The sequence below is a fragment of the Rosa chinensis genome, chromosome 6 (assembly GCF_002994745.2).
Source record: "Rosa chinensis cultivar Old Blush chromosome 6, RchiOBHm-V2, whole genome shotgun sequence".
NCBI classification, from domain to species: domain Eukaryota; kingdom Viridiplantae; phylum Streptophyta; class Magnoliopsida; order Rosales; family Rosaceae; genus Rosa; species Rosa chinensis.
In genome coordinates, this window is record NC_037093.1 from 53,742,455 (window position 1) to 53,765,841 (window position 23,387).

Consider the following 23,387-nt stretch of genomic DNA (forward strand, 5'->3'; position numbering starts at 1 on the left):
AATTAAGTAATAAAACGTTTCAAACAAAAGAAAATAAAAAAATGTGATTTAACTTAGAGTCGTATATGAAGACAAATAAGAATTTAGGATGATCGTAGTTTACGAAACAGGTTCCATATTCAACGACTTTCTGTTGACTTGTGTACAATAGGAATTTCAATCATTGGTTTAACAAACTCAATCGACTTCCCGAACTGTTTGACTTTATGTCTTTAGTAACCATGGCATTTGCCTTGCAAAGTTGCAAGGTAGTTGCACCTAAAACACAGCATGTCACATTTGTACATATTACAATATTTTTTTCAATAAGTAATTATGGAAATTGAGTTCACTATCATATGGGCATAAGTCTTAATTTCGTAAATAGGAGAACATGAGTTTGATTCATGAAAAAATAATTGTTATATTTCTCAGTTGTTGAGGAATCGAAATAAATTGTCATTACATTGCTAGTTAATATTTCACAAAAAAAAAATGATAGTTAATAATGAAAAATAAATAACTCCAACTTGAACCGAAGCTGAATGCACCCCCTTTCAATCTACAGGTTAGCATCACACCCTTTTGTTCATTCTAATTTATATTACAAAGAATTAGTTGTTCTAAAGTTGGTAATACCCAAAACCGAAATATCGAATTTGGTAGATATAATTAAAAACTGAAAATTTTGGTTGGTAATTGGTAGCTCAATTTTGATACCGAAAGCTTTGGTTTTGAAGTTGGTAATACCTATAACCGATTCGAACCGACCGATTGACAACCCTAGTTAGAAGCGTCGATGGTTAGGTGTTGACAATTACTCATGCTCCTCAAACAGCTAGGAGTTGCTCACAAATTAGCTGGATTAGCTTTCGAGTGGAATGAAAACCAACTTTGGTTAAACCAAGCTTCAGATTTTGTGCAGGATGCTCTACTCTTTGAGTGTAACCATATCGGCATATCCCATGATTTGAATAAATCATTCGTATGGGGTGTTCTTGTTAGATTGGACATATCCTACTTATTCAACCTCTAATTCACTTTTCTAAATTCTTAAAAAACTAAGTATACCTTCTTAATTTTACCAAAATACCCTTGAATAATTAAATGTGTCCCATAAACCATATCAAATAGGACAAACAAACTTTAAAAAAAAAAAAACACAGTAAATAGTGTTTTCCCCATAAACTCAATCGGTAGACTTGCTCTTATATATTGCTAGCCAGATGTTGTGAAAGAAGCCAATTGAAAGAAAACTTTTTCTATATCACACTTAGAAAAGTATATACATGTTTTAAAGTTATGACCGATTTAGTACACGAAGGTCAATCTGCCCAGAAATCTGTTTTGAGCAAATAAGGAGAATTTGAGAAGGTTTCTACTCCATATTTGATCTGATTTTGAGGATATATTGAACAAATTATTTGATTTTTGATGATATTTTCCAAAATTACCATGTTATGAAATAAATTGTTAATTTTCATGCAACTGATGCAAATTAGTTTTTTCTTTTTTCTTTTCATCTCAAGGCAACTGACCAGATGAACACCACTGCAAAGAACAATCGAACATACAAACACCAAATCTTTTTTCTTAAAATATAAAAATCAACTGTATATGTGAAACAGTTTTGGCCTTCATGGCATTGTAAAACTACAATTTATGATTCCTCAGTCAGCAAAGGACGTCAGAAAGGGTACTGATTTCTAATTGGACCAAGAGACCTGTCATGTCATTCATAGGGGTCGAAACTCAGTTCCGACTCCCAACTTATTTATTCATGCAAGCTTCTTGAGCCTGAACCAAGCAAAGATTATTATAGTAACTTCTCCGGTATTACCTAGCATGTTCTTGACATGCTTTGCGTGTTTTAAAGAATGGGTACTTAAAATCCAACAAAATATGGTATTCATCTGCTCAGTCATCATATATCATCAACATTCATAAGTCGAATCACACAACAACCTAAAGTCAAATAGTTAAAACATATATTAGATTCCGCAACTAAAACATCACATGTATCTGTTCAAAGATTAAATTATCGCAAAATTTTATGCTCACTAACAAAAAAAGAAACAAGACAATGAGTAACAATTGGGGCCAACACAGAGAGGCTGATGAGACAGAAACCCGCTGCCCTTGAATGCAACCCAAAAACATGATACAAAAGCTCATTTCTTCTTGGCGGCGTCACCAGCCTTGGTCTGCATGTACGATTTGCAAATGTTAACAAAAAACAATGAACTGGAAAAAAACGTAAACAGAAAGTTTCCAGAAAGTAATCCCAAAGCTTGAGATGGTTATTTCCAGGCTCTACCAAAAGATGCACTACCTCTGACCAGCAATTCCAAATTGTACTAAGAAAACTGAGCACAAAAAGAGAACAAAAGTTATTACCTTCTTTACTCCGCGAATCTTCTTAGCTCTGTTCTTCCTTTCTTTCAGTTGCTTCCTTGACTTTTCCACCTTAGAGTCCAGCCCATTCTGCACAAGTATCCAAACTTAAGAACAAGAAAGGTCCAAAATACAACTTCTTGAAAACCTTGTGTGTTTTGTGCGAAACTAAATAATTATGCTTCTAGTACTAAGGAATTCAAAGCTTGCTTGGGTAAAGTTTGAAACAGTTACTCAGAATATTTTACCAAATACAGGACACATTAACTAGACAGTAAAGTGAACAGTCTCCTATGCAAAGATACCATTCAACAAAACATGATAGAGGCAAAGACCCGTGATAAGGATCAGTCCACCTCTCAGCATATCCCCTTAGTCTACGGTCAGTGAATCATAGGGCCTTGTATCAAACTCATTCGAAATAAAGAAGAATTATGCATTTTTTGATTGATCATAGAATCAGATCAAAAGGAAGACAAAGTTACCCTGATTAGCCGGTACTTAGGCTCAAACTTCTTTGCATTCTCTACAGAATCATAAATCAAGCCAAAACCAGTGGACTTTCCCCCTCCAAAATGGGTGCGGAACTTGAACACAAAGATAGAGTTTGTATCCTTCACTTCGTACATCCTTGCCAGTTTCTCCTTTAGCTCAGTCTGGTAGAGACGAAACAGATAATTTTCAATACACGGAACAATCCATATACCAACAAATAAAACCCACATACACAGATATCTCACAACATTATTTTTGTCCTTTTCTTTATTAAAAAACATTGATTTTCAGAATCGAGATACTGCCCTACTGTCGTACATTTAGAAAGAGGGTAGTAAAACTAAAAATTGGTTGATTCAGGGACTGCAAAATTGTTACAGGCAGATAGTAACACAAATCTTCCAAACCATTGTCTCAGCTTCAGAAGCTTTCTTTAGACTAGTAAAGTAACATTTATCTCAAGAAAACCATACTTTGCAAGAGTAAAACAGACCAAAAGAATTCGACACCGACTATTTCCAGAAGGTCAAGGTAGTAACACACTAATACTAATTACAGTTCATACTTGCAAGTTACAAACACATCAAAATACATAGAAAAGCTACAGAGACCTAAACAATGCCAACAACACATGAAAACCAAAGGTTGAACTAGCTCAAGAACATAAGCCATACCTTGGAAACATTGGGTCTTCCTGGATGAAGAACATCGATAACCTGCATTCAATACCCAAAACACACACAGAGAGTAAATCCAGCCAGCCATTTACAAAAAAAAAAAAAGCGTATACAGATCCCTTTCTTCATTTTTACCAACAACCATGCATGTTTTACTATTCTATAGGGAAACCCAGCTGAAATTCAAATATATCATACATTCTCTCAGTAACTTTCTTTCTTGTTTCTAGACACTTGTAGTTAACCAGACTGAGGGTAATAGAAAAGGGACTCACGAATTGCTTCCTGGAGAGAAGACGGTTGGTCATGAACTTCCTGGTACGAATCGTCACAGCCTTGTTGTCCGCCATGGCTTTCTCTGCGCCTCCGCTCTTCTTTCTCTTTGTGCGCCTTTGCCCAACAGAAACTAGGGTTTTAGGGTTTAGAAATCTGACTGGAGAAGAAAGAAGTGTGATTTAAACAGCCGATGTCCAACTTATCTAGGCCCAACTACAGTACTAAATATATATGCCCGGTCCATATTTTCCTGCTCAATACAAGTTGGAAAGGCCAAGCCCGACTGTTAGTGTCATATTTGTATAATTGGCATTTCCTAGCTAAACAATCACGAGTCATATGTATTGTAATAGTCCTTAAATGTGGAATTCCGAAGCTCGGATCACATACAAGACTCGCTACTCAACTCATCTCAGTATCTTCAAATGGTAAGTCTGCATTCATGTGTGTTTTGTTACTTTTAGGAGTGAACAAGTTCTTCTATCCTAGATTACTATTCTGTTTGTTGAATTGCTGAGTCAGACGTGCTTCGTAGTGTAATGAATGAGCTTACTATGAGATAGTGTTTATTATCCATGCTCATTAAAAACGTTTTTAAAAGCCCATGCACAACAGAAACCCTAGTGTAGCTCCAGTGTCTCACCAGTATAAATACATGTTTATTTAGCATGCTAGGGTTACAGCTTCTTTTTAGAGAACTTTGAGCTAAAAAAGTTTTTCGATAAGTCATCATGAGTTGTTCCATGTTTAACTCTTGAAGGATTATCATCATCTCAAATAGGGTTCTTTCAAAGCCTTGGTTTTATGCTTCCGTGTGTGCTGCATTCATGCATGGTTCGTGCCTTGAGGTGATTGACAACCAAGTCTAGTGTTGTGCCATTTCAAGATTGACGAAGGTAATCAGATCCACTTTCCAGATTCAGTAGCAAAGACAAGATCAAGCTGCCTTTCTAGTAGGGTTCTAGTAAGTAGAGTTTGTGTGAGTTCTTTATGTACTAATCTTTTACTAGTGGATTTGTTACCGGCATAGTGCTCGCGTTTGTTTACCTCTTAGGAGGGTTTTACTGCGTCAACATATCGTGTGTTGTTGATCTAATCTTATACTTGCTTTGTGTTAACTGTTGGCCTATTGACAACATCCCATTAGGCTGGGTAATTCTGTTTTTGCAATTTCACCGACTTTGTCATGGGAGCATTCTATCCACATCATCTTAAGGCTGACGTCATGGACTTCACTAATGTATGACTTGCGGGATTTACATGTCATTGCTTTCACTAGCTAACATATCCGCTCATACTCACTTTGTAGAATCGCTGTAAATCTGTATGTAATTAGGATTTTATTTAATTAGGATTTTATTTAATTAGGATATCCTGTAATTATGGAAAAATTGTTTCCTATTAGAGTTAGACTACTCCTTTGTACTTGTATATATACCCTTATTGTGGGATGAATAGAATCATCAAATTAACCCTGAATTGAAGTATTCTTTTCTACTTGGTATCTGAGCAGGTTCAATCCTTTGAACTTGTGCTGCATCCTTTAAATCCTAAATCCTGAATAACACCACAAACCGCTGCGTACCACCACCATTGAATTCCAAACCATCTTCACCCTACCTTTTTTTCGAAAAAAATTCAGATCCATCTTGAAACCCTAGAAAACCCAATCCTGCAAAAATCTCGAATTCCTCAATGGCCGGACCTGTAATTGAAGGCGAACAGTCAAATCCCGAGAAGGTAATGGTGCCATCCTCACAAGTCATCCATCACCACTACACCACCCAACAAGACAACTCTGCGTTCCCAACAAGTGTTGTCTTGAATGAATCCAACTACACCATATGGGCTCCTCTCATGCGGATGCGCATTGGAGCACGAGGGAAGGTTGGTTATCTGACCGGAGTAAAGGCTGAACCCGCTACAAATTCTGTAGAGTATGAAGCTTGGGCCACAGACAACGAAAAGGTGAAAAGTTGGCTCATTGACTCCATGGAGTCCTCTCTTATGAACCGGTATATTCGTCTCCCTACTGCAAAAGATATTTGGGAAGCTGTAGAGAAAACTTTTTATGATGATTCTGATGAAACCCGGATCTTTGAATTGAACAAGAAGTGTTTTGAAGCAAAGCAAAATGGACGGCCTATTTCTACCTACTATAATGAGTTGGTGGCGATGTTCCAGGAGATTGATCAAATGGTGGCCTCTCAGAATGATAATGTTGCAGCTGTAGTTCAAGAGACCTCAGCGATGTCCCGTATGCGTGTTCACATGTTTTTGAGTGGACTTGACCTAGAGTATGATCAGGTGCGTGGAGAAATCTTGCGCAAGGAACCTAAATTCTCTTTGGAGCAAAGCTATGCTTACATTCGCAAGGTGCAATCAGAGAAATAGGCTATGGGACATTCGATACCTACAGAATCCTCTGTTATGGTTGTCCAACGGAAACCAGATCCTCCTCCAGGCTTCTCACATCGTCCTCTAGGTAAACCAAATCCATATGCAAATAGAAAGTGCATTGTGTGTGGGGAACTAGGTCATAGCAAAGAGCGGTGCTATGAAGTGATTGGTTACCCTGATTGGTGGGACTTCACCAAGAAACCACGAAAGAATCTGGGCAAGGCCGCCATTGCTACTACAGAGGAAGAGCGTCTAGACAATGCCTCCGCTAATGTAGACAACACCGTGTTCCTTTTATGAAAATTCACTCTTATGTCTGGGGTCCTGCTAAAATTCTTTCTCTTTCTGGAGCTCGATATTATGTAACGTTTATTGATGATTGTACTTGCATGACATGGGTATCATTACTGAAGAATAAGAGTGATGTATTTGGGATGTTTACCGAATTTCACAAAATGGTGGCAACTCAGTATCAAAAATCCATTAGAGTGTTTCAGTCTGACAATGGTGGAGAGTTTGTGAATGGCCCTATGATTGAGTTTTGCCGGTCACATGGAATTCGTCATCAAACCTCTAATTCTTATACTCCTCAACAGAATGGTTTAGCAGAACGGAAGAACAGGCAATTGATGGAAGTTGTTCGTGCTTCCTTGTTTGGCATGAATGTACCTCGGTCCTATTGGGGAGAAGCAGTAAAATCAGCAGCATATCTTATCAACCGTACTCCTTCACGGGTGATTGAGTTTCAGAATCCTCATCAGAAGCTTCATACACTTTTGACCATCCTTTCTATGCCTAATTTGGAGCCCCGGGTGCTTGGATGCATAGCCTATGTTCATATTCCCAAGCCTCAATGCAGCAAGCTTGATCCCCGTGCCCGTAAGTGTATCTTTGTTGGTTATGCTGACTTCCAGAAGGGTTATCGATGTTATGATCCTCTTACTGGCACTATACATGTCTCTCTTGATGTTGCTTTTGGTGAATCCGAGCTTTACCACTCAGGAGGAGCTTCTCAGTCTTCCCTTCAGGGGGAGAGAGGTTGTGAAGGGAATCCTCGTTCTCGTTCTATTATTGATTTTGATGTCTTTGAAGACTTGGAAAATTTGGAGGATAGATTTGAAGGTAGAAATTCGGAAACAGAAAATGTAGTTGCCGAACAGAGCATTGTAAATTCCGAAATAGACAATGCGACTGCTGAACGAAGTGTTGCAAATTCCGAAACAGAAAATGAGACTGCCGAACAGAATGCGACTACCGAACTAAGTGTCGCGAATTCCGAAATAGAAAATGAAACTGCCGAACAGAGTGTTGTGAATTCCGAGACAGAAGATACAACTTTTTTGGATAGTTTGAATCAAAATCAAGACATATGTGAAGCTCATACACAAGATATTTCCTCTTCTGCATCACCAACTGAAGATTCCGGTCAGAATGATCCACCTCAGGTATCCCTAAACTGTAATAAGTCTTCTGGGTTAGAAAGTGTCGAACCTAGGAAATCACAAAGGGTTACCAAGGGAATTCCTAAGAAACAATATAAACCAGATATCAAAGCCAAAGCTAAATACCCTATAGCTAATTTTATGTCTAACCATAGGATTTCTGGGTCACATGCACTTGTTGTTGATCAATTATCTACTGTATCTATTCCTAGTAACGTGCAGGATGCATTGACGGATCCAAAATGGACAAAGGCGATGAATGAAGAATTGGAAGCTCTTCAAAAGAATGCAACATGAGAGCTAGTACCTATGCCGGTTGGAAAGAAGACTGTAGGATATCGTTGGGTATTTACTGTGAAGCTTAATGCAGATGGAACTATTAATAGATACAAGGTGAGGTTGGTTGCCAAAGGATATACACAACGTTATGGGATTGATTGTGAAGAGATTTTTGCACCTGTGGCAAAGATTAATACTGTCCGGATTCTAATTTCACTTGCAGCAAACAAAGATTGGCCTTTGCACCAGTTTGATGTGAAGAATGCGTTTCTTAATGGGAATTTGGAAGAAGAAGTGTACATGGATGTGCCCCCAGGTGTTAAAAATTACCCAAGTGACGTTGGCAAGGTGTGTAAATTGAAGAAGTCTTTGTATGGCCTAAAGCAGTCTCCAAGTGCTTGGTTTGGAAGATTTTCAAAGTCCATGAAAGCCTTTGGATATAGATAGAGCAATTCTGACCATACCTTGTTCATCAAGCGCAAGAGTGGTAAGATTACAGCTCTTATTGTGTATGTTGATGACATGATTGTTACAGGGGATGATCCGAAAGAGATAAATGAATTACAAAAGTATTTGTCAAAGGAGTTTGAAATGAAGGATTTGGGACAACTGAAGTATTTTTTGGGTATTGAAGTTGCAAGGTCTAAGAAGGGGATTGCACTTTCACAGAGGAAATATGTTCTTGATTTACTTGCTGAAACGGGGATGCTGGACTGCAGACCCATCGAGACACCCATTGAGATGAATCACAGACTTGCTATCTATCCTGATCAAGTTCCAACTGATAAAGGGAGGTATCAACGTCTTGTAGGAAGGTTGATTTATCTTTCACATACTAGACCTGATATTGCTTATGCTGTAAGTGTTGTTAGTCAATCTATGCATTGTCCTAGTGAAGAGCATATGGATGCAGTTTTTCGTATTTTGAAGTACTTAAAGATGGCGCCAGGTAAAGGGTTACTGTTTCAGAAAAAAGATGAATTGGAAGTTGTTGGGTACACAGATGCAAATTGGGCTGGTGATAAAACTGACAGACGTTCTACATCTGGGTACTTCACTTTTGTTGGAGGGAACCTTGTCACTTGGCGTAGCAAAAAGCAGAAAGTTGTTGTCAGATCAAGTGCAGAAGCTGAGTTCCGAGGTATGGCACACGGAGTATGTGAAATGTCGTAGATTCGTAATGTCTTGAAAGACCTGGGATACAAGCTTAAAAAGCCTATGGATTTGCATTGTGATAATACAGCTGCCATTGAAATTGCACATAATCCAGTTCAGCTTGATAGAACAAAGCATGTGGAGGTAGACCGTCATTTTATTAAAGAAAATCTTGACAGTAAGGTTATTCGCTTTCCATTTGTAAACTCAGAGGAGCAATTAGCTGATGTTCTTACTAAAAGAGTGTCCAGGAAGGTATTTGACAGCTCAGTTGACAAGTTGGGCATGATAGATATCTATGCACCAACTTGAGGGGGAGTGTAGAATCACTGTAAATCTGTATGTAATTAGGATTTTATTTAATTAGAATATCTTGTAATTATGGAAAGATTGTTTCCTATTAGAGTTAGACTACTCCTTTGTACTTGTATATATACCCTCATTATGGGATGAATAGAATCATCAAATTAACCCTGAATTGAAGTATTATTTTCTACTCACTTGACAGGGTGAATCATTGAGGTAAACGATTGTTTTCACCTACTATATCTAAGGCACATACTGATATAGACATTGGAGGATTTTTTTGCACGTAGTCCCACTCTCCAACTCTCGAACTCCATTTACCACTTATGGGGAGCGACTTTCTTGATCAGCCCCTTCTTCACTCTTACTCTAGTCAACAAAGTAGGAGAAGAAATATTCTTCCAAATTTTTCTGAACCAGTATTTATGAATGTAACATAGGCCTGCACAATTATTACACTGTGGATTAAGGGTGATTGTTGTCCAATCTGGCTGGATCAGTGTCCTACATCTTTGCTTTCATTATTGATCATGCCCTCTATATTTGAGACATGCAATCAATCTTTGTTTAACCTCAGTTTTGCGTGCCAGAATAAGCCCTAGACCCTGTAATTGTATTTCTAGATGATAGAACTAGATGAGAAGGTTAGGTTGACGATTAATGCTAGCAATATCTTCGCTAAGACGCACTATTTTAGTCCTCTACTTCCAATTGTACTAGATAGATAGATAGATATGTGATATCAAATAAAGCTATATATGCATGATTTGTGTTTGTGGACGGTAATGACCATTTATGAGCACATTTGTAATATAATGATTTATAAGTTTGATACATAATCGAGTGACTACATAACGATGTTTGTCAACTCATAATCATGATTATCTCCTTTCAAAGTTGCTGTTTTCTGAAGCAAGATGGAGATGAGTGCGGACAACATCTTAATTTTCTGTTGAGCTTGAATTTTCAAGACCAGGAAAACAAGTCTCATCATTTCTTTTTGCCAACTTCATGGAGTACTACTAGGCCAGGTTCATTCAATCAGTTTACACAACGTGTCAAGCAAAGAATTCATAACAAACATGTCATAATTCTCATTTCGCTTGTAAACGTGAACTTCATCCAATAATATTATAAACTTAAAAATCTTTAAAAAGAGTAAAATAGTTTCATATTTGTCTTAGCTCCTAATCGAATATGTTCGGTGCAAGTAAATCATTAACAACAAAATTGGTATTACACTTGTAAACGTGAACTTCATCAGACAATATTATAAACTGAAAAATCTTCAAAAGAGTAGAATAGTTCTGTATTTGCTTTAGCTCCTAATTAAATGTGTTCGGTGCAAGTAGAATTATCAACAACAAAATTGATATTACACATGAATGAAACACAACATAAATTTTAAACTACGACTCATTCCCACTAAGCAAGTAAAGTAAGTAAAAATTGTTTTACTCCTCCCGCGAACTTCTGCATTATACGAAGAAAAACAATCACACTCACATCCCTATCTACTTATCTAGGATCATTAATTATACATTAGCATAAATGAGTGCGTTCCTACCAGAAAAAGGGGGTAAGAAAAGAAAGAAAGAAGGACAACGACTGAAATGGAGTTTGTAATCAATATTGGACCGTAGTGTGGGAAAAGGAATTCTGGGTCTCAACTGGGATAGGCAGTTAGGCACCACATTAGTGTTGGTCATGGTCTTCCCAGTCAAATGACGACTGGTTCTGGTCAAAGAAAACCGATCGAACAAGTTAATATCTCCATGCTTTCGAGTTCCAAGGAGACCGACCTATACTCCTGGACCATCTCCAATTTCCTCTCCAACTTCTATTATTCAGTAAGCAGTTGCGTATCAATGAACCATTGCATTACGGTACATAATACGTTATGACGTTTTCAGAGCATTAAAATCTGGATTGTTTACAGAATGTCACATACAATGAACCAATCTAACAGTTTACAATTTCAGAAGTTTCGAGTATTGAACACATGAAAACAACTATGTTACTAAAAATGAAAGTAAAAGTAAAAACAGTAAGAAAGCACTAGCGCATCACATCATATAGATCTGTTATGTACACTGTTTAAGCATGGTAATGTTTGCATTATGCTGTCTGTTTTCTTTTTCACTTTAAGAAAAACACCTTTTGAAACTTTGCTGCAATGGCGGTGATGATAGAGAACCTTTATTTGTCTCACTTGACAAAGATGACAAACAATTATGCGAAAGTGAGAAAAAGAAGAAAAAGGGTTTTCCGATGGTGGAGAAAATTTTCAAAAAAAAGTCTTTTACGGTTTTTTTTTTTTTGATACGAGTCTTTTACGTTTTTATCACTCCCTGAAGATGTTTGTGTTTTCATGTGTAAATGTCAGTTAAAAAAAAAGGGGGCTGGTCCCAGTATGATTCTCTTAATTCTGGACAAGAAGAAAGAGAGCAAATTACAGAGCGATAGAGAAAGCTCTAATCTTTTTTATTTTGGTCATTTTCTGTAACGTAATATTTACACCAGCCTTTTCCAGCAAAAAGCTAATAATACCCTCTTGCCATTTTGCCGTTTCTCTCATATTTAGACCTCCTTTCTTTGTTCTCTTCCAGAGTGTGTGACTTGAGCTCTCTCTCTCAACTCTCCTCTGCCCATCCTGTTGTGCGGAAGCGTAACAAACAAGGTATTGATATGAATTCAACAGTAACAAACAAAGCAAAATAAAACAACTTATTTGCAAACCACAAAGAAACACCAAGATTTATAGTGGTTCACTCAATCAGTGTGATTGAACTACATCCACTTACGGAGCCGGCAAGATATTCCACTATGATCAATTTGGAGAAACATACAATTAGAGTTTATGAACAACTCTCTCTACCCAAATCCCCAATACACCCAAACCTATTAACTCTCCTTTGATTCAAATAGAGAAGAAGAAGAATTCTTACTTCTCATATACAATACATAGCAACACCAACAACTAAGCTTAAGAAGCTTCAACTATGGAGTAGCTAAGTCACCAACAAGAATAGGAAGGCTTATGAGTATTCAAGGATGGCTATCAATTTGTTTCTCCCTTCTGCTTCTCTCTGCTTCACGTTCCTCTCATTATTTTCCCATACGGCTGCAATGCCCCAATTCTGTCTATAATTATGTGCTATGTCTAGCACACGCAGTCATCATGAATACCAACACTAGGCTGCCAAATTCAACAAGCTTTTTGACTCTTTCTCTACTTTCCAGCTGCCATATATTCTCTTTCCATGGCTTTATGCAGCTGCTCCATAATTGCCTTGTCCACATATGTATTATTAGACTTGGCACATGCAAACATGGGATGCAAAACATGTGGCTACCCACTCCAAAAAGTCTTCAATTCTTTCGGCTGCTATGCCTTCAAGTGAAGACAACATCAACAATCTCCACCTTGGCTTCACTTGATACAATAACATCACAAGTAGAATATCATATACCAATTTGCCGCTCCAACATCCCCGTAGGGAAGATCAAATTTTACGAACACCAATCAAGTTCAAGCAATGCTTGAACTTGCTCAATGGAACTGGTTTGGTCAACATATCAGCAGGGTTGTCTTCAGTTCCAACTTTCAGGAGCTCTATATCACCATCCTCCACCAGTTGACGAATCTTGTGAAATTTGACATTGATATGTTTAGTGCGAGCATGAGTAACCTGGTTCTCTGCCAAATGAATAGCACTCTGACTATCACAATAGAGATCCACATAATCTTGAATTATTCCCAAGTCCTCAAGCAAACCACGAAGCCAAACTGCTTCTTTTGCACCCTCTGTTACCGCCATGTATTCAGCTTCTGTAGTCGACAAAGCAATAGTAGATTGCAAGTTCGACTTCCAACTCACCGCTCCACTAGCAAGAGTAAACACATAAGCTGTAGTAGATCGGCACTTATCCAAATCACCTGCGAAATCAGAGTCCACATACCCAACAACACACTGACTCATCTTATCCTGCTGAAACACAATTCCAACATCCACAGTACCAAGAATATACCGTAGAATCCATTTCACTGCTTGCCAATGACTTTTTCCTGGGTTATGCATATATCTGCTCACCACACTTAAAGCCTGTGAAATGTCAGGTCTAGTACACACCATACAATACATCAAGCTACCAACAGCACTAGCATAAGGAACTTTAGCCATATATTTCCTATCATCATCAGTGCTAGGAGACATAGAAGATTTAAGCTTGAAATGAGAGGCAAGTGGTGTACTTATAGGTTTAGATTTATCAACCATGCCAAACCGCTGTAGTATCTTCTTCAAATATTGTTTTTGTGACAAACAAACCTTGCCTTTCGATCTATCTCTTTCAATTTCCATGCCCAAAATCTTCTTAGCTTCTCCCAAGTCCTTCATTTCAAATTCACCACTCAACTGTGATTTTAATTTTTCAATTTCCACCTTGCTCTTAGATGCAATTAGCATATCATCAACATATAAGAGCAAATAAATGAAGCTCCCATCATGTAGCTTGCGAAAGTAAACACATGGATCATAAAGACTCCTAGTGTACTTCTGACCAAACATAAATTTATCAAACCGCTTATACCACTGTCTTGGAGACTGTTTCAAACCATACAATGATTTATGCAGTTTGCAAACCAATTTTTCCTTACCAGCAACTTTGAAACCATCTGGCTGAGTCATATAGATCTCTTCTTTCAATTCACCATGTAAAAATGCAGTTTTGACATCAAGTTGTGCTAACTCAAGATCAAAATGTGCAACCAAGGCTAATAGAATACGAATAGAAGAATGCTTCACAACAGGAGAAAATACCTCATTGTAGTCTATTCCTTCTTTTTGTGCATAGCCTTTAGCTACCAATCTAGCCTTGTATCGAGATCCTTCCTTTTTAGCAAATACCCATTTGCAGCCAATTGCTCTCTTCCCATGTGGTAACTGAACCAACTCCCAAGTCTTGTTCTTGTGAAGAGACTTCATCTCTTCATCCATTGCTTTTTCCCATTCTACACTATCTGCATGTATCACAGCTTCTTCATAGGTAGAAGGAATTTCTTCTTCAATAATTGGAAGTGCATAAGTTACCATATCATTTAGCCAAGCCGGCTTTGGAGCATTTCTTTTTCCTTTTCTAAGTGCAATAGGTCCATGTTGCTGTGGAGACTCTTGAGCTTGAGCGTCTACTTCAATACTTGAATCTTCATTTGTAGAATCATCTAGCTCAACTGTAGGACTACCTGGATCAATTGGAGTTTCATCAACTTTTTCTTTAAACTCCACCTGCTTCAAACTCTCTATGGTCATCTTCTGTTTTTGAGAATCAGTCTGCTCACTCTGATTAACCATAACAGCCTCATCGAATGTCACATCTCTGCTTACAATAACTTTCCTCACATCTGGACACCAAAGCCTAAATCCCTTCACACCATCATTAAATCCCAAGAAAATAGCTTTCTTGGCTCTCGGATCAAGCTTGCTTTCCCTGACATGAAAATAAGCAGGACAACCAAAAATATGTAAGTAATGATAATCAGTAGCAGGTTTTCCAGACCATACCTCCATGGGCGTTTTACCCTCATTTGCAGCAGTAGGCAACCTGTTGATGAGATGGCCTGCATATGTAACTGCCTCAGCCCAAAACTCTTTGCCTAATCCAGCATTAGACAACATACATCGAACTTTCTCTAGTAAAGTACGATTCATGCGCTCTGCCACCCCATTTTGTTGCGGTGTCTCTCTAACTGTGAAGTGTCTCACAATGCCCTCATCTTGACATAACTTCAAGAATGGATCAGACTTGTATTCACCACCATTATCTGATCTGAGTCTCTTAATTTTCCGACCTGTCTGAGTCTCAATCATCTTCTTCCACTTCACAAATATATCTAAGACTTCATCTTTATGCTTCATGGTATACACCCATACTCTTCTAGAGAAGTCATCAACAAAAGAGACATAGTAGTGTTTACCTCCCAAAGATGCAGTTTTGGTAGGTCCCCACACATCTGTGTGAACATAGTCTAGAGCACCTTTAGTCTGATGAACTGCAGTACCAAACTTCACTCTAGTCTGCTTTCCCAATACACAATGTTCACAAAATTCCAATTTGCAAGTCTTTGCACCCTTCAACAAACCTTGCTTCACTAATCCCTGCATTGCTTTCTCACCAGCATGTCCAAGACGCATATGCCATAATCTGGTAGTATCTGCATCATCTGTAGTCTCAGAAATTGCTGTTTCACTTGTCACTGTACTCCCTTGTAGAAAATACAAGTTTCTATCTCTAGTACCTCTCATCATCACAAGTGAACCTGACACAACTCTGGCAACTCCATTCTTCAATGTGATTGTAAGACCCTTTGATTCTAAAGTTCCCAAAGAGATAAGATTTTTCTTCAAGTTCGGAACATACCGAACATCTGTCAATTCTCTAACAACCCCATCATGCATTTTTAGACGAATTGTACCAATCCCTCTAGTTCTGCAAGGACTATCATCTCCCATCAAAACTACTCCACCATTTAGTTCTCTTAAAGTAGAGAACCATTCCTTGTTAGGACACATGTGGTGTGTACAACCCGAATCCAGAATCCATTTCTCAGAGTAATCAAGTGAAGATGAGCTTGCCAAAGCAAAATCAATCTCATCCTCTTTAACATCATCAAAGGTAGATGAACAACTCAATGCAAAACCAAAATCATCATCATCTTCAGATTTTGCAACATTCACTTCAGAACCCTTCTTGTCTCTAGTCTTCAACTTGGGACAATCTTTCTTCCAATGCCCCTTTTGGTGACAAAAAGCACACTCATCTTTTGCAGGAAATTTGCCTCTTGACTTGGAACGAGAATTACCTCTTTTTCCACCAAAATTTCTATCTCTAGATCTTCCTCTTACTACAAGTGCTTCACCTGTCACTTTCTGCAATTGCTTCTCCTTCTTTCGACACTCATTATTTATCAATGAATTACACACATCATCAAATTTCACAAATTCTTTTCCATGCAACAAAGTTGTAATCAAATGCTCATACTCGTCAGGGAGAGAATTTAGCAAACACAAAGCCTTATCCTCATCACTAATTTGCACATCTAAATTAGCCAAATCTGCAAGTATCTTATTGAAATCACTGATGTGTTCAGACATAGAAATACCTTGCCGATAATTGAATCGGAAAAGCCGCCTCTTCAGGTGAAACCGGTTTTCAGCACTCTTGATCATGTATTGGTCTTCCAATTTCTTCCACAGCTGTTTTGCCGAAGTTTCTTTCATGATAAAGAACTTCATATCCTTTGCAAGGCACAATCTGATAGAACCACAAGCCCACTTATTAATCTGCTTCCACTCCTTCTCACTCATATCTTCTGGTTTGTCTTCAAGAGCTATATCCAATTCTTGTTGACACAAGACGTCCATCATCTCACACTGCCACATGCCAAAATTGTTTGTTCCATCAAACTTCTCAACTTCAAATTTGGCATTGCCAATTGATGGCCTAGTAGTCGACGACGATGAACCCGAACTCGAATTTTTCTTTGTGTCAACCATTGAATCCAATCAATACACAACTCCCAAATTCAGAACCGGAGCTCTGATACCAGTTTGTTGTGCGGAAGCGTAACAAACAAGGTATTGATATGAATTCAACAGTAACAAACAAAGCAAAATAAAACAACTTATTTGCAAACCACAAAGAAACACCAAGATTTATAGTGGTTCACTCAATCAGTGTGATTGAACTACATCCACTTACGGAGCCGGCAAGATATTCCACTATGATCAATTTGGAGAAACATACAATTAGAGTTTATGAACAACTCTCTCTACCCAAATCCCCAATACACCCAAACCTATTAACTCTCCTTTGATTCAAATAGAGAAGAAGAAGAATTCTTACTTCTCATATACAATACATAGCAACACCAACAACTAAGCTTAAGAAGCTTCAACTATGGAGTAGCTAAGTCACCAACAAGAATAGGAAGGCTTATGAGTATTCAAGGATGGCTATCAATTTGTTTCTCCCTTCTGCTTCTCTCTGCTTCACGTTCCTCTCATTATTTTCCCATACGGCTGCAATGCCCCAATTCTGTCTATAATTATGTGCTATGTCTAGCACACGCAGTCATCATGAATACCAACACTAGGCTGCCAAATTCAACAAGCTTTTTGACTCTTTCTCTACTTTCCAGCTGCCATATATTCTCTTTCCATGGCTTTATGCAGCTGCTCCATAATTGCCTTGTCCACATATGTATTATTAGACTTGGCACATGCAAACATGGGATGCAAAACATGTGGCTACCCACTCCAAAAAGTCTTCAATTCTTTCGGCTGCTATGCCTTCAAGTGAAGACAACATCAACACATCCCTTCTCCATCAACCAAATCAAAATCAAATCAGTTTTGAATTCCCTTAAAATTCTTGGGTTTTTTCCTTGACATTGACAGTGAAATTCTATGGGGCTCAAAAAGCAGCAAACGTAGCCAGATAAAACTGAAGCATTCAGAAGCCTGAAAATTGGGCCATGGTGAGCTCAGTGTCGTATCAATTAAAAGAGGTAGATGTCCTTTCATTTCTTTTAGAATCTGAAAGAAATTAAGCAATATCTTTGTTTCTGTGTTGGTGTGTAAGTATATATATATATCATGAGGGACTTTCCTTCTTGTTTTGGTGAAAATGGTGTTCAAGTTGCTGATTTTTCATCGTCCTCATCATCAAGAGCTGCAAAAACTGCTCATCAAAACTTGGTCTCATGTGTTTATCAGTGTAAGTTGCGAGGCCGTTTGTGTTTGATTACAGTTACATGGACCAAGAATTTGATGGGTCAGGGCCTAAGCGTGGAGATTGATGATGCAGCCAATTTTTGCCTCTGTAAGGTGGATATAAAGCCATGGCTGTTCTCCAAGAGAAAAGGATGCAGAAATTTAGAGGTTGATTCTAGTAAAATTGACATCTTTTGGGATTTAACCAATGCTAAATTTGGTTCTGGGCCTGAGCCATTAGAGAGGTTTTACTTGGCTGTTATGTTCAACCAAGAAATGGTTCTTCTTCTTGGAGATTTGAAGAGAGAGGGTCTTGGTTTCAAAGACCCGATTCATGGTTCCAATGCTGTTTTTGTTGCTAAAAGGGAACACATTTTTGGGAAGAAACTTTATGTTGCAAAGGCTCAGTTTTGTGACAAGGGGAAAACACATGATGTCACAATTGAGTGTGACACTGTTGGGCTGAATGAGCCGTACCTTGTGATCTGTGTCGACAGTAAGATTGTGATGAAGGTGAAGAAGCTGAACTGGAAATTTAGGGGAAACCACACCATCTTGGTTGATGGGTTGAGGATTGAAGTGTTCTGGGATGTGCACAATTGGCTCTTTGGTAATTCTATGGGCAATGCAGTGTTCATGTTCCAAACTTGCCTCAGTAATAATGCTGATAAGCTATGGAGTACTGGTAGTACTACTAGTGAGTCGGTTTTGGATTCGTCTTCTGTGTGGACTTGGTCTTCGTCTTCCTCCTCTCGGCAATTAAGAGAGAGCAGCAACCAGTTACAGGGTCTTGGTTTCTCACTGGTTTTGCATGCTTGGAAGAATGAATAGAATACTATTTCAAAGTGTTGGGTTACATTTGTTTATTGTAAGAAAAGTAACATTGGTGATGACTACAGTAATCATGTTGGTTCTGGTTGTTTTGTATATCAGCATAAATTCAGTGCGTATTGAGCTCTCTCCTTCTCTTTGTTGTTTTAATGCTTAGTTTATGTATCGATTTTCTTATCAAGAATCTAATGGTAAAAACGAATTTTCAATTTTTAAAAATGTACAGCATTTGTTCCACTATCAATATGTGAGTAAAATATCGGGATGTCCCTCTTTTCCATATTCTACATCTACCTCATTACTTGAAAAAACAAGGCTATAGCATCCAAAAAAACCTTGTGGGCAAACAACTCATAAAATTCTCATTCTTTTTGTTGTCGGTTTGTTTCACCAATATATAGTTTTTTTTTCTTGTGATAATATAAAGAGTGTTTCTATTCATACCTCCTAAATTGATATAATGATCTTTCTATTTTTTTAAAACTTTTTAGATATAATTTTGCCCTTTGAAAGAAAAAATATTGAAACGTCAGACTCCTTTTCTAAAACTAACCCTTTCTTCTCGTTACTTCCCCTTTCCATATCACCTTCATACTCTGTCATGGTCATTTCTACTAAAGGAGGCTCCCAAATAAGCCTTCGATGCTTAGCTACACTGCTCTGTGTAAAAATACCCGACCTACCAGAAATAAAAAAAGCAATTATTTCAAAAAAAAATACAAAGGGGAGAACGCGCCTACACGCGCTTGACCTACAACCACTGTTCCTATTCTCGTCCGGTGGCGCGCCCTTACGGTGCCGTCGTTGGACGGGCCGTTTTAGATCCAGATTGGGTTTGTCGTCTGGCGTAGGGTTCTCGACTGTTGCAGTCTTGATCGGATTGGGGAGATTGCGGTCTCGATCTGATTAGGGAGAGTGCAGTGGCTGGTAGGGAGTTGAGGGACATGAAGGTTGCGACGGCTGGGCAATCTTGGATCTCTTCTCGCTGGCCGGGTTGGTGGATTGGATGGGTGTTGCGTGGTCTGAGGCGGGCTGGTGGTGAAGTGCTGCGGATGGCAAGGCTGGGATCGGTTGTTATCCGATCTGATTGGAATGACCCAATCGGGTCGGGGTCTACTGATTTCAATATGGGGAGCGGTTGGATTGGAATCTGTGGCGCTCCTCGGTCTAACGGTGATGGTGGTTTGATGGGGGCGGCGGTCCGGCAGAGTGGCTGGTTGGAGGTGGTCATGCCGGGTTGGGGCCAAGCTTGGTCGATCGTCGATGGTCTTACTGTCTCCTTGGTACAGGCTTGGGTTTGGGCCCAATTTTTGGGCCCTGCCTGGGCGGCTCTCTTTATCAGTTTTATTTACTTTTATAGTTTAATGTTGTCTCGCCTTTGGCGAGTAATAAGATCCTACAAGTATTTTGTAGGCCTAGTCTGGCTAAATTCCTGTGTATGCGCTCTATGTGTCTTGTCTGACCTAGCGAGGCGACGATCCATTCTAATTAAATGGGCGCAACCTCCTAGTGGGAGAATGAAATTAAGTGTCGTCGGATTTATTTTTCGGTGGCAACATAGTAGGAAAGCTATGAAATTGGTAACTATGCTTCGTTGTAATCGAGTTATCTTTCCGTTATGTCACCGCTATTTCAAAGCAAATTGAGTAGCTGGTAGAGCACTCTTTGCTAGTTGGTGCATGCTAGAATACATATATTTTATAGACACTCCTGCTATTATTTTGGGACGTTTTCTAGATATTTATTGTAATCCGGGTTTAGGCTCAATGTCCTCCCCTTGTAATCAACAGTTTCATTAATCAAGGCTTGAGGGCAGCCGCACCAGTCCTTTATTTCAAAAAAAAGATACCCGAACCTACCTTCCTTTCTGCTTCAGCTCATTCCAGCGCCATTAACTCTTCTCGTTCTCGTACTACACCACATACACCGATTTCAGGCGCTTGCATAGACCACTACTTCTTAGTCGGAATAACCCCAAATGATCTCCCTTGCAGCTGGCCATTCAAATCAATACAGTAAATATCTTTCGGAGAGTTCTCCACCTGCCATACCGTTCCTCCGTAAGCTTCCCCTCCAATCTTGTCGGGCAATTTACTCTTACATGATCAAGTAGTCCACAAAACAAACAAAAATTAGGCAAGTGCTCATACTCAAAAGCCACCTTACTTAACTGTGTGTCTCTCGGGTCCAGTTGCAGCCTTAGACCTTTCCTTAATGGTTCCGAAAGTCGAAATTCCACTCCCAACCTGAGAAAGCTTCCACTACCGTCACCAAACACATTCTGATCAGTCATAATGAACTTCCCAATACTTCCGCCAATCTTCCTCCCCATCTTATCATTCAGAAACGTTGGAGGCAAACCTTTTACTTTAATCCAAAACTCCTGAGTAGTTAACGGAACGACCCCTGGATCAATCATTCCATCAGTTAGGACTAATACTAGCAATGATTTTTTTTTAATTTTTTTTTATATATTTTATATTCAAGCCTAAAGTAAAAATAGAGAGATGCTCTCTAACCTAGATGTGCTTGGTTAGTCCCCGACGATAGTAATGCCTGGTTCGGCTGCGTCGTCGGACTGGCCAGAGTGGATCTGGTGTCCTATGGTAGGCGATTATGGAGTATGCCCAATCAGATTGCAGGCTGTGTGGTGGTGGATCTGGTGTCCATATTGTGTGGGGATCCTGCTGGCGAAGGGCGGCGTCTATTAGGAGGTAGACGATTAGCGCTGGTGCTGATCGACCCAAGATCGGAGCGTGGACGGCGAGAGGTGAGGTTGAAGGGCGGTGATGAGTGGGTGGGCGATGATAGCCTCTGATATACTCAGATCCAATCGGAGTACTTCGATTTGTTTCGGATTTTTTGGAGTTGCAGGGGGTAAGAGGATGGTTGAGAGGGGCAGCGCTTCTCGCCGGCGCGATGGGAATGATGAAGGGGTGGAGAAACGACCAGCAGTACGAAGCAGCGGGCCTGTTGCTGGTGATGGGATGGTCAGGATCTCGGGTGTGAGATGGAGGTGCAGTGACATCAGCAGATTGCAATTCTAGCTTGGGCTTGGTGGTTTTTGGGCTTGGGCTTTGGCTCTAGGCCCAAACTTATTTACTTTTATGTTTTATTAATTTTTACCTTTATTTAAACGTGGATTTATGCCGGTAATAAGTCCTTACCTAGTTTTGGTAGGGCGACGTGGGCTCTATCCCAGATTACACACTCGATGTGCCTTGTCTGGCCTAGCGAGGAGGCGAGCCATTTGCTTGATTAAATGGATGCAACCTCCTAGTGGCAGGATGGAATTAAGTGTTGCTGGATTTATTTCAATGCGGCAACATAGTGGGAAAGCTGTGTTATTTGTAATGATGCTTCTTTGTGATAGAGTTATTTTTCCAGTATGTCACTACTATGTCAAAGCAAATAGAGTAGCCATTCGTGTACTCTTTGCTAATTGGTGCTTATTAGAATACATAGATTTTGTGGAGAGTCTTGGTATTATTTCAGGATATTCTCTTTATGCTTATTGTAAGTTGGGGTTCAGGCTCTACGTCCTCCCCTTGTATTCTGCAATTTCATTAATCAAGGCTTGGGGGCAGCCGCACCAACCCCTTTCAAAAAAAAAAAACCTGCAATGAATTGTCAAAATACCATGGGCTCCCCTGAAGAACACGGAGTCTATCCCCTTCAGACTTAAAAGAAAAGATAAATCGCTCAGAATTCTCCCATTCAAGAATCGAAAACTCCTCCTTCATTAACAATAAGATGACCCAAATGCATTGTTTATGGTTTTTGGTCTTATTTCCCTTTAATGTATCAAAACGATTCCATGGAAAACCCATTCGGGTATTGTCTGGTAAGCAAGATGAACTTTGGAAATGCATAAAAATTGAAACTTTAAGCTACCCATTTGCTGTATTTAAGCATAGGTAGATGTCATTTGATGTTTCCTAGCTTAAATTCACACTGCTGGAAGCTGATTTTCACTGCTTAGTTAAATTCCAATACTTGGGTAATTTGGGGTTGCCATATGCATTGTTAAAGATTGAAAATACTAGATAGACCAATATATTGCAAAATGACAGAACAGCTATACAAGAGGATAGTTTACTCAAAGAGGACACAGCAATTGCTAACGCAGTGTAAACCTCACCACTGAGGAAACTTCACTGCGTGGCTTATAACGTAGCCAGCACGAGAAACAAATTCACTATGAATCAAATGTTTACATAATAGAAGTAGTGATGTTATTTCGCAATCACATTTACTAGCAACACAGCTAACTTGATTTACAACTAATATAGTTTCTAACACAGATGTCTTAAAACCTTACAACCTCAATCTTCCACTTTATTCCAACATCATCATCTCACTGATCTCAAGAACAATTA

At 39.0% G+C, this 23,387-nt stretch overlaps 2 protein-coding genes across 3 annotated transcripts; one reads left to right on the forward strand and one right to left on the reverse strand.

Moving 5' to 3' along the window:
• Positions 1-1,882: 1,882 nt before the first annotated feature.
• On the reverse strand, positions 1,883-3,986 carry LOC112173159 (40S ribosomal protein S24-1). The gene is made up of 5 exons (XM_024310733.2): positions 3,821-3,986; positions 3,543-3,584; positions 2,859-3,029; positions 2,377-2,463; positions 1,883-2,183 (listed from the first exon to the last, which is right to left on the reverse strand). The coding sequence occupies exons 1-5, from the start codon at positions 3,893-3,895 to the stop codon at positions 2,151-2,153; spliced, it is 408 nt and encodes a 135-aa protein (XP_024166501.1). The 5' UTR covers positions 3,896-3,986; the 3' UTR covers positions 1,883-2,150.
• A 13,796-nt stretch (positions 3,987-17,782) lies between these two features.
• On the forward strand, positions 17,783-19,135 carry LOC112172626. 2 transcript variants are annotated; one of them, XM_040509681.1, is made up of 2 exons: positions 17,783-17,972; positions 18,135-19,135. In XM_040509681.1, exon 2 carries the CDS (start codon positions 18,235-18,237, stop codon positions 19,006-19,008), a length of 774 nt encoding a protein of 257 aa, XP_040365615.1. In that variant the 5' UTR covers positions 17,783-17,972; positions 18,135-18,234; the 3' UTR covers positions 19,009-19,135. The 2 variants fall into 2 exon arrangements, with proteins under 2 accessions (XP_040365615.1, XP_024165795.1); XM_024310027.2 differs by having other exon boundaries at positions 17,783-19,135.
• Positions 19,136-23,387: the final 4,252 nt, after the last annotated feature.

Coding starts and splice junctions, on each gene's coding strand:
- LOC112173159 (XM_024310733.2), bottom strand. CDS start 3,895: ATGGCGGACAACAAGGCTGTGACGATTCGTACCAGGAAGTTCATGACC. Junction 3,030..3,542: donor GAAGACCCAATGTTTCCAAG/GTATGGCTTATG, acceptor CGTCTCTACCAG/ACTGAGCTAAAGGAGAAACT. Junction 2,464..2,858: donor CTAAGTACCGGCTAATCAGG/GTAACTTTGTCT, acceptor ATACTTGTGCAG/AATGGGCTGGACTCTAAGGT.
- LOC112172626 (XM_024310027.2), top strand. CDS start 18,061: ATGAGGGACTTTCCTTCTTGTTTTGGTGAAAATGGTGTTCAAGTTGCT.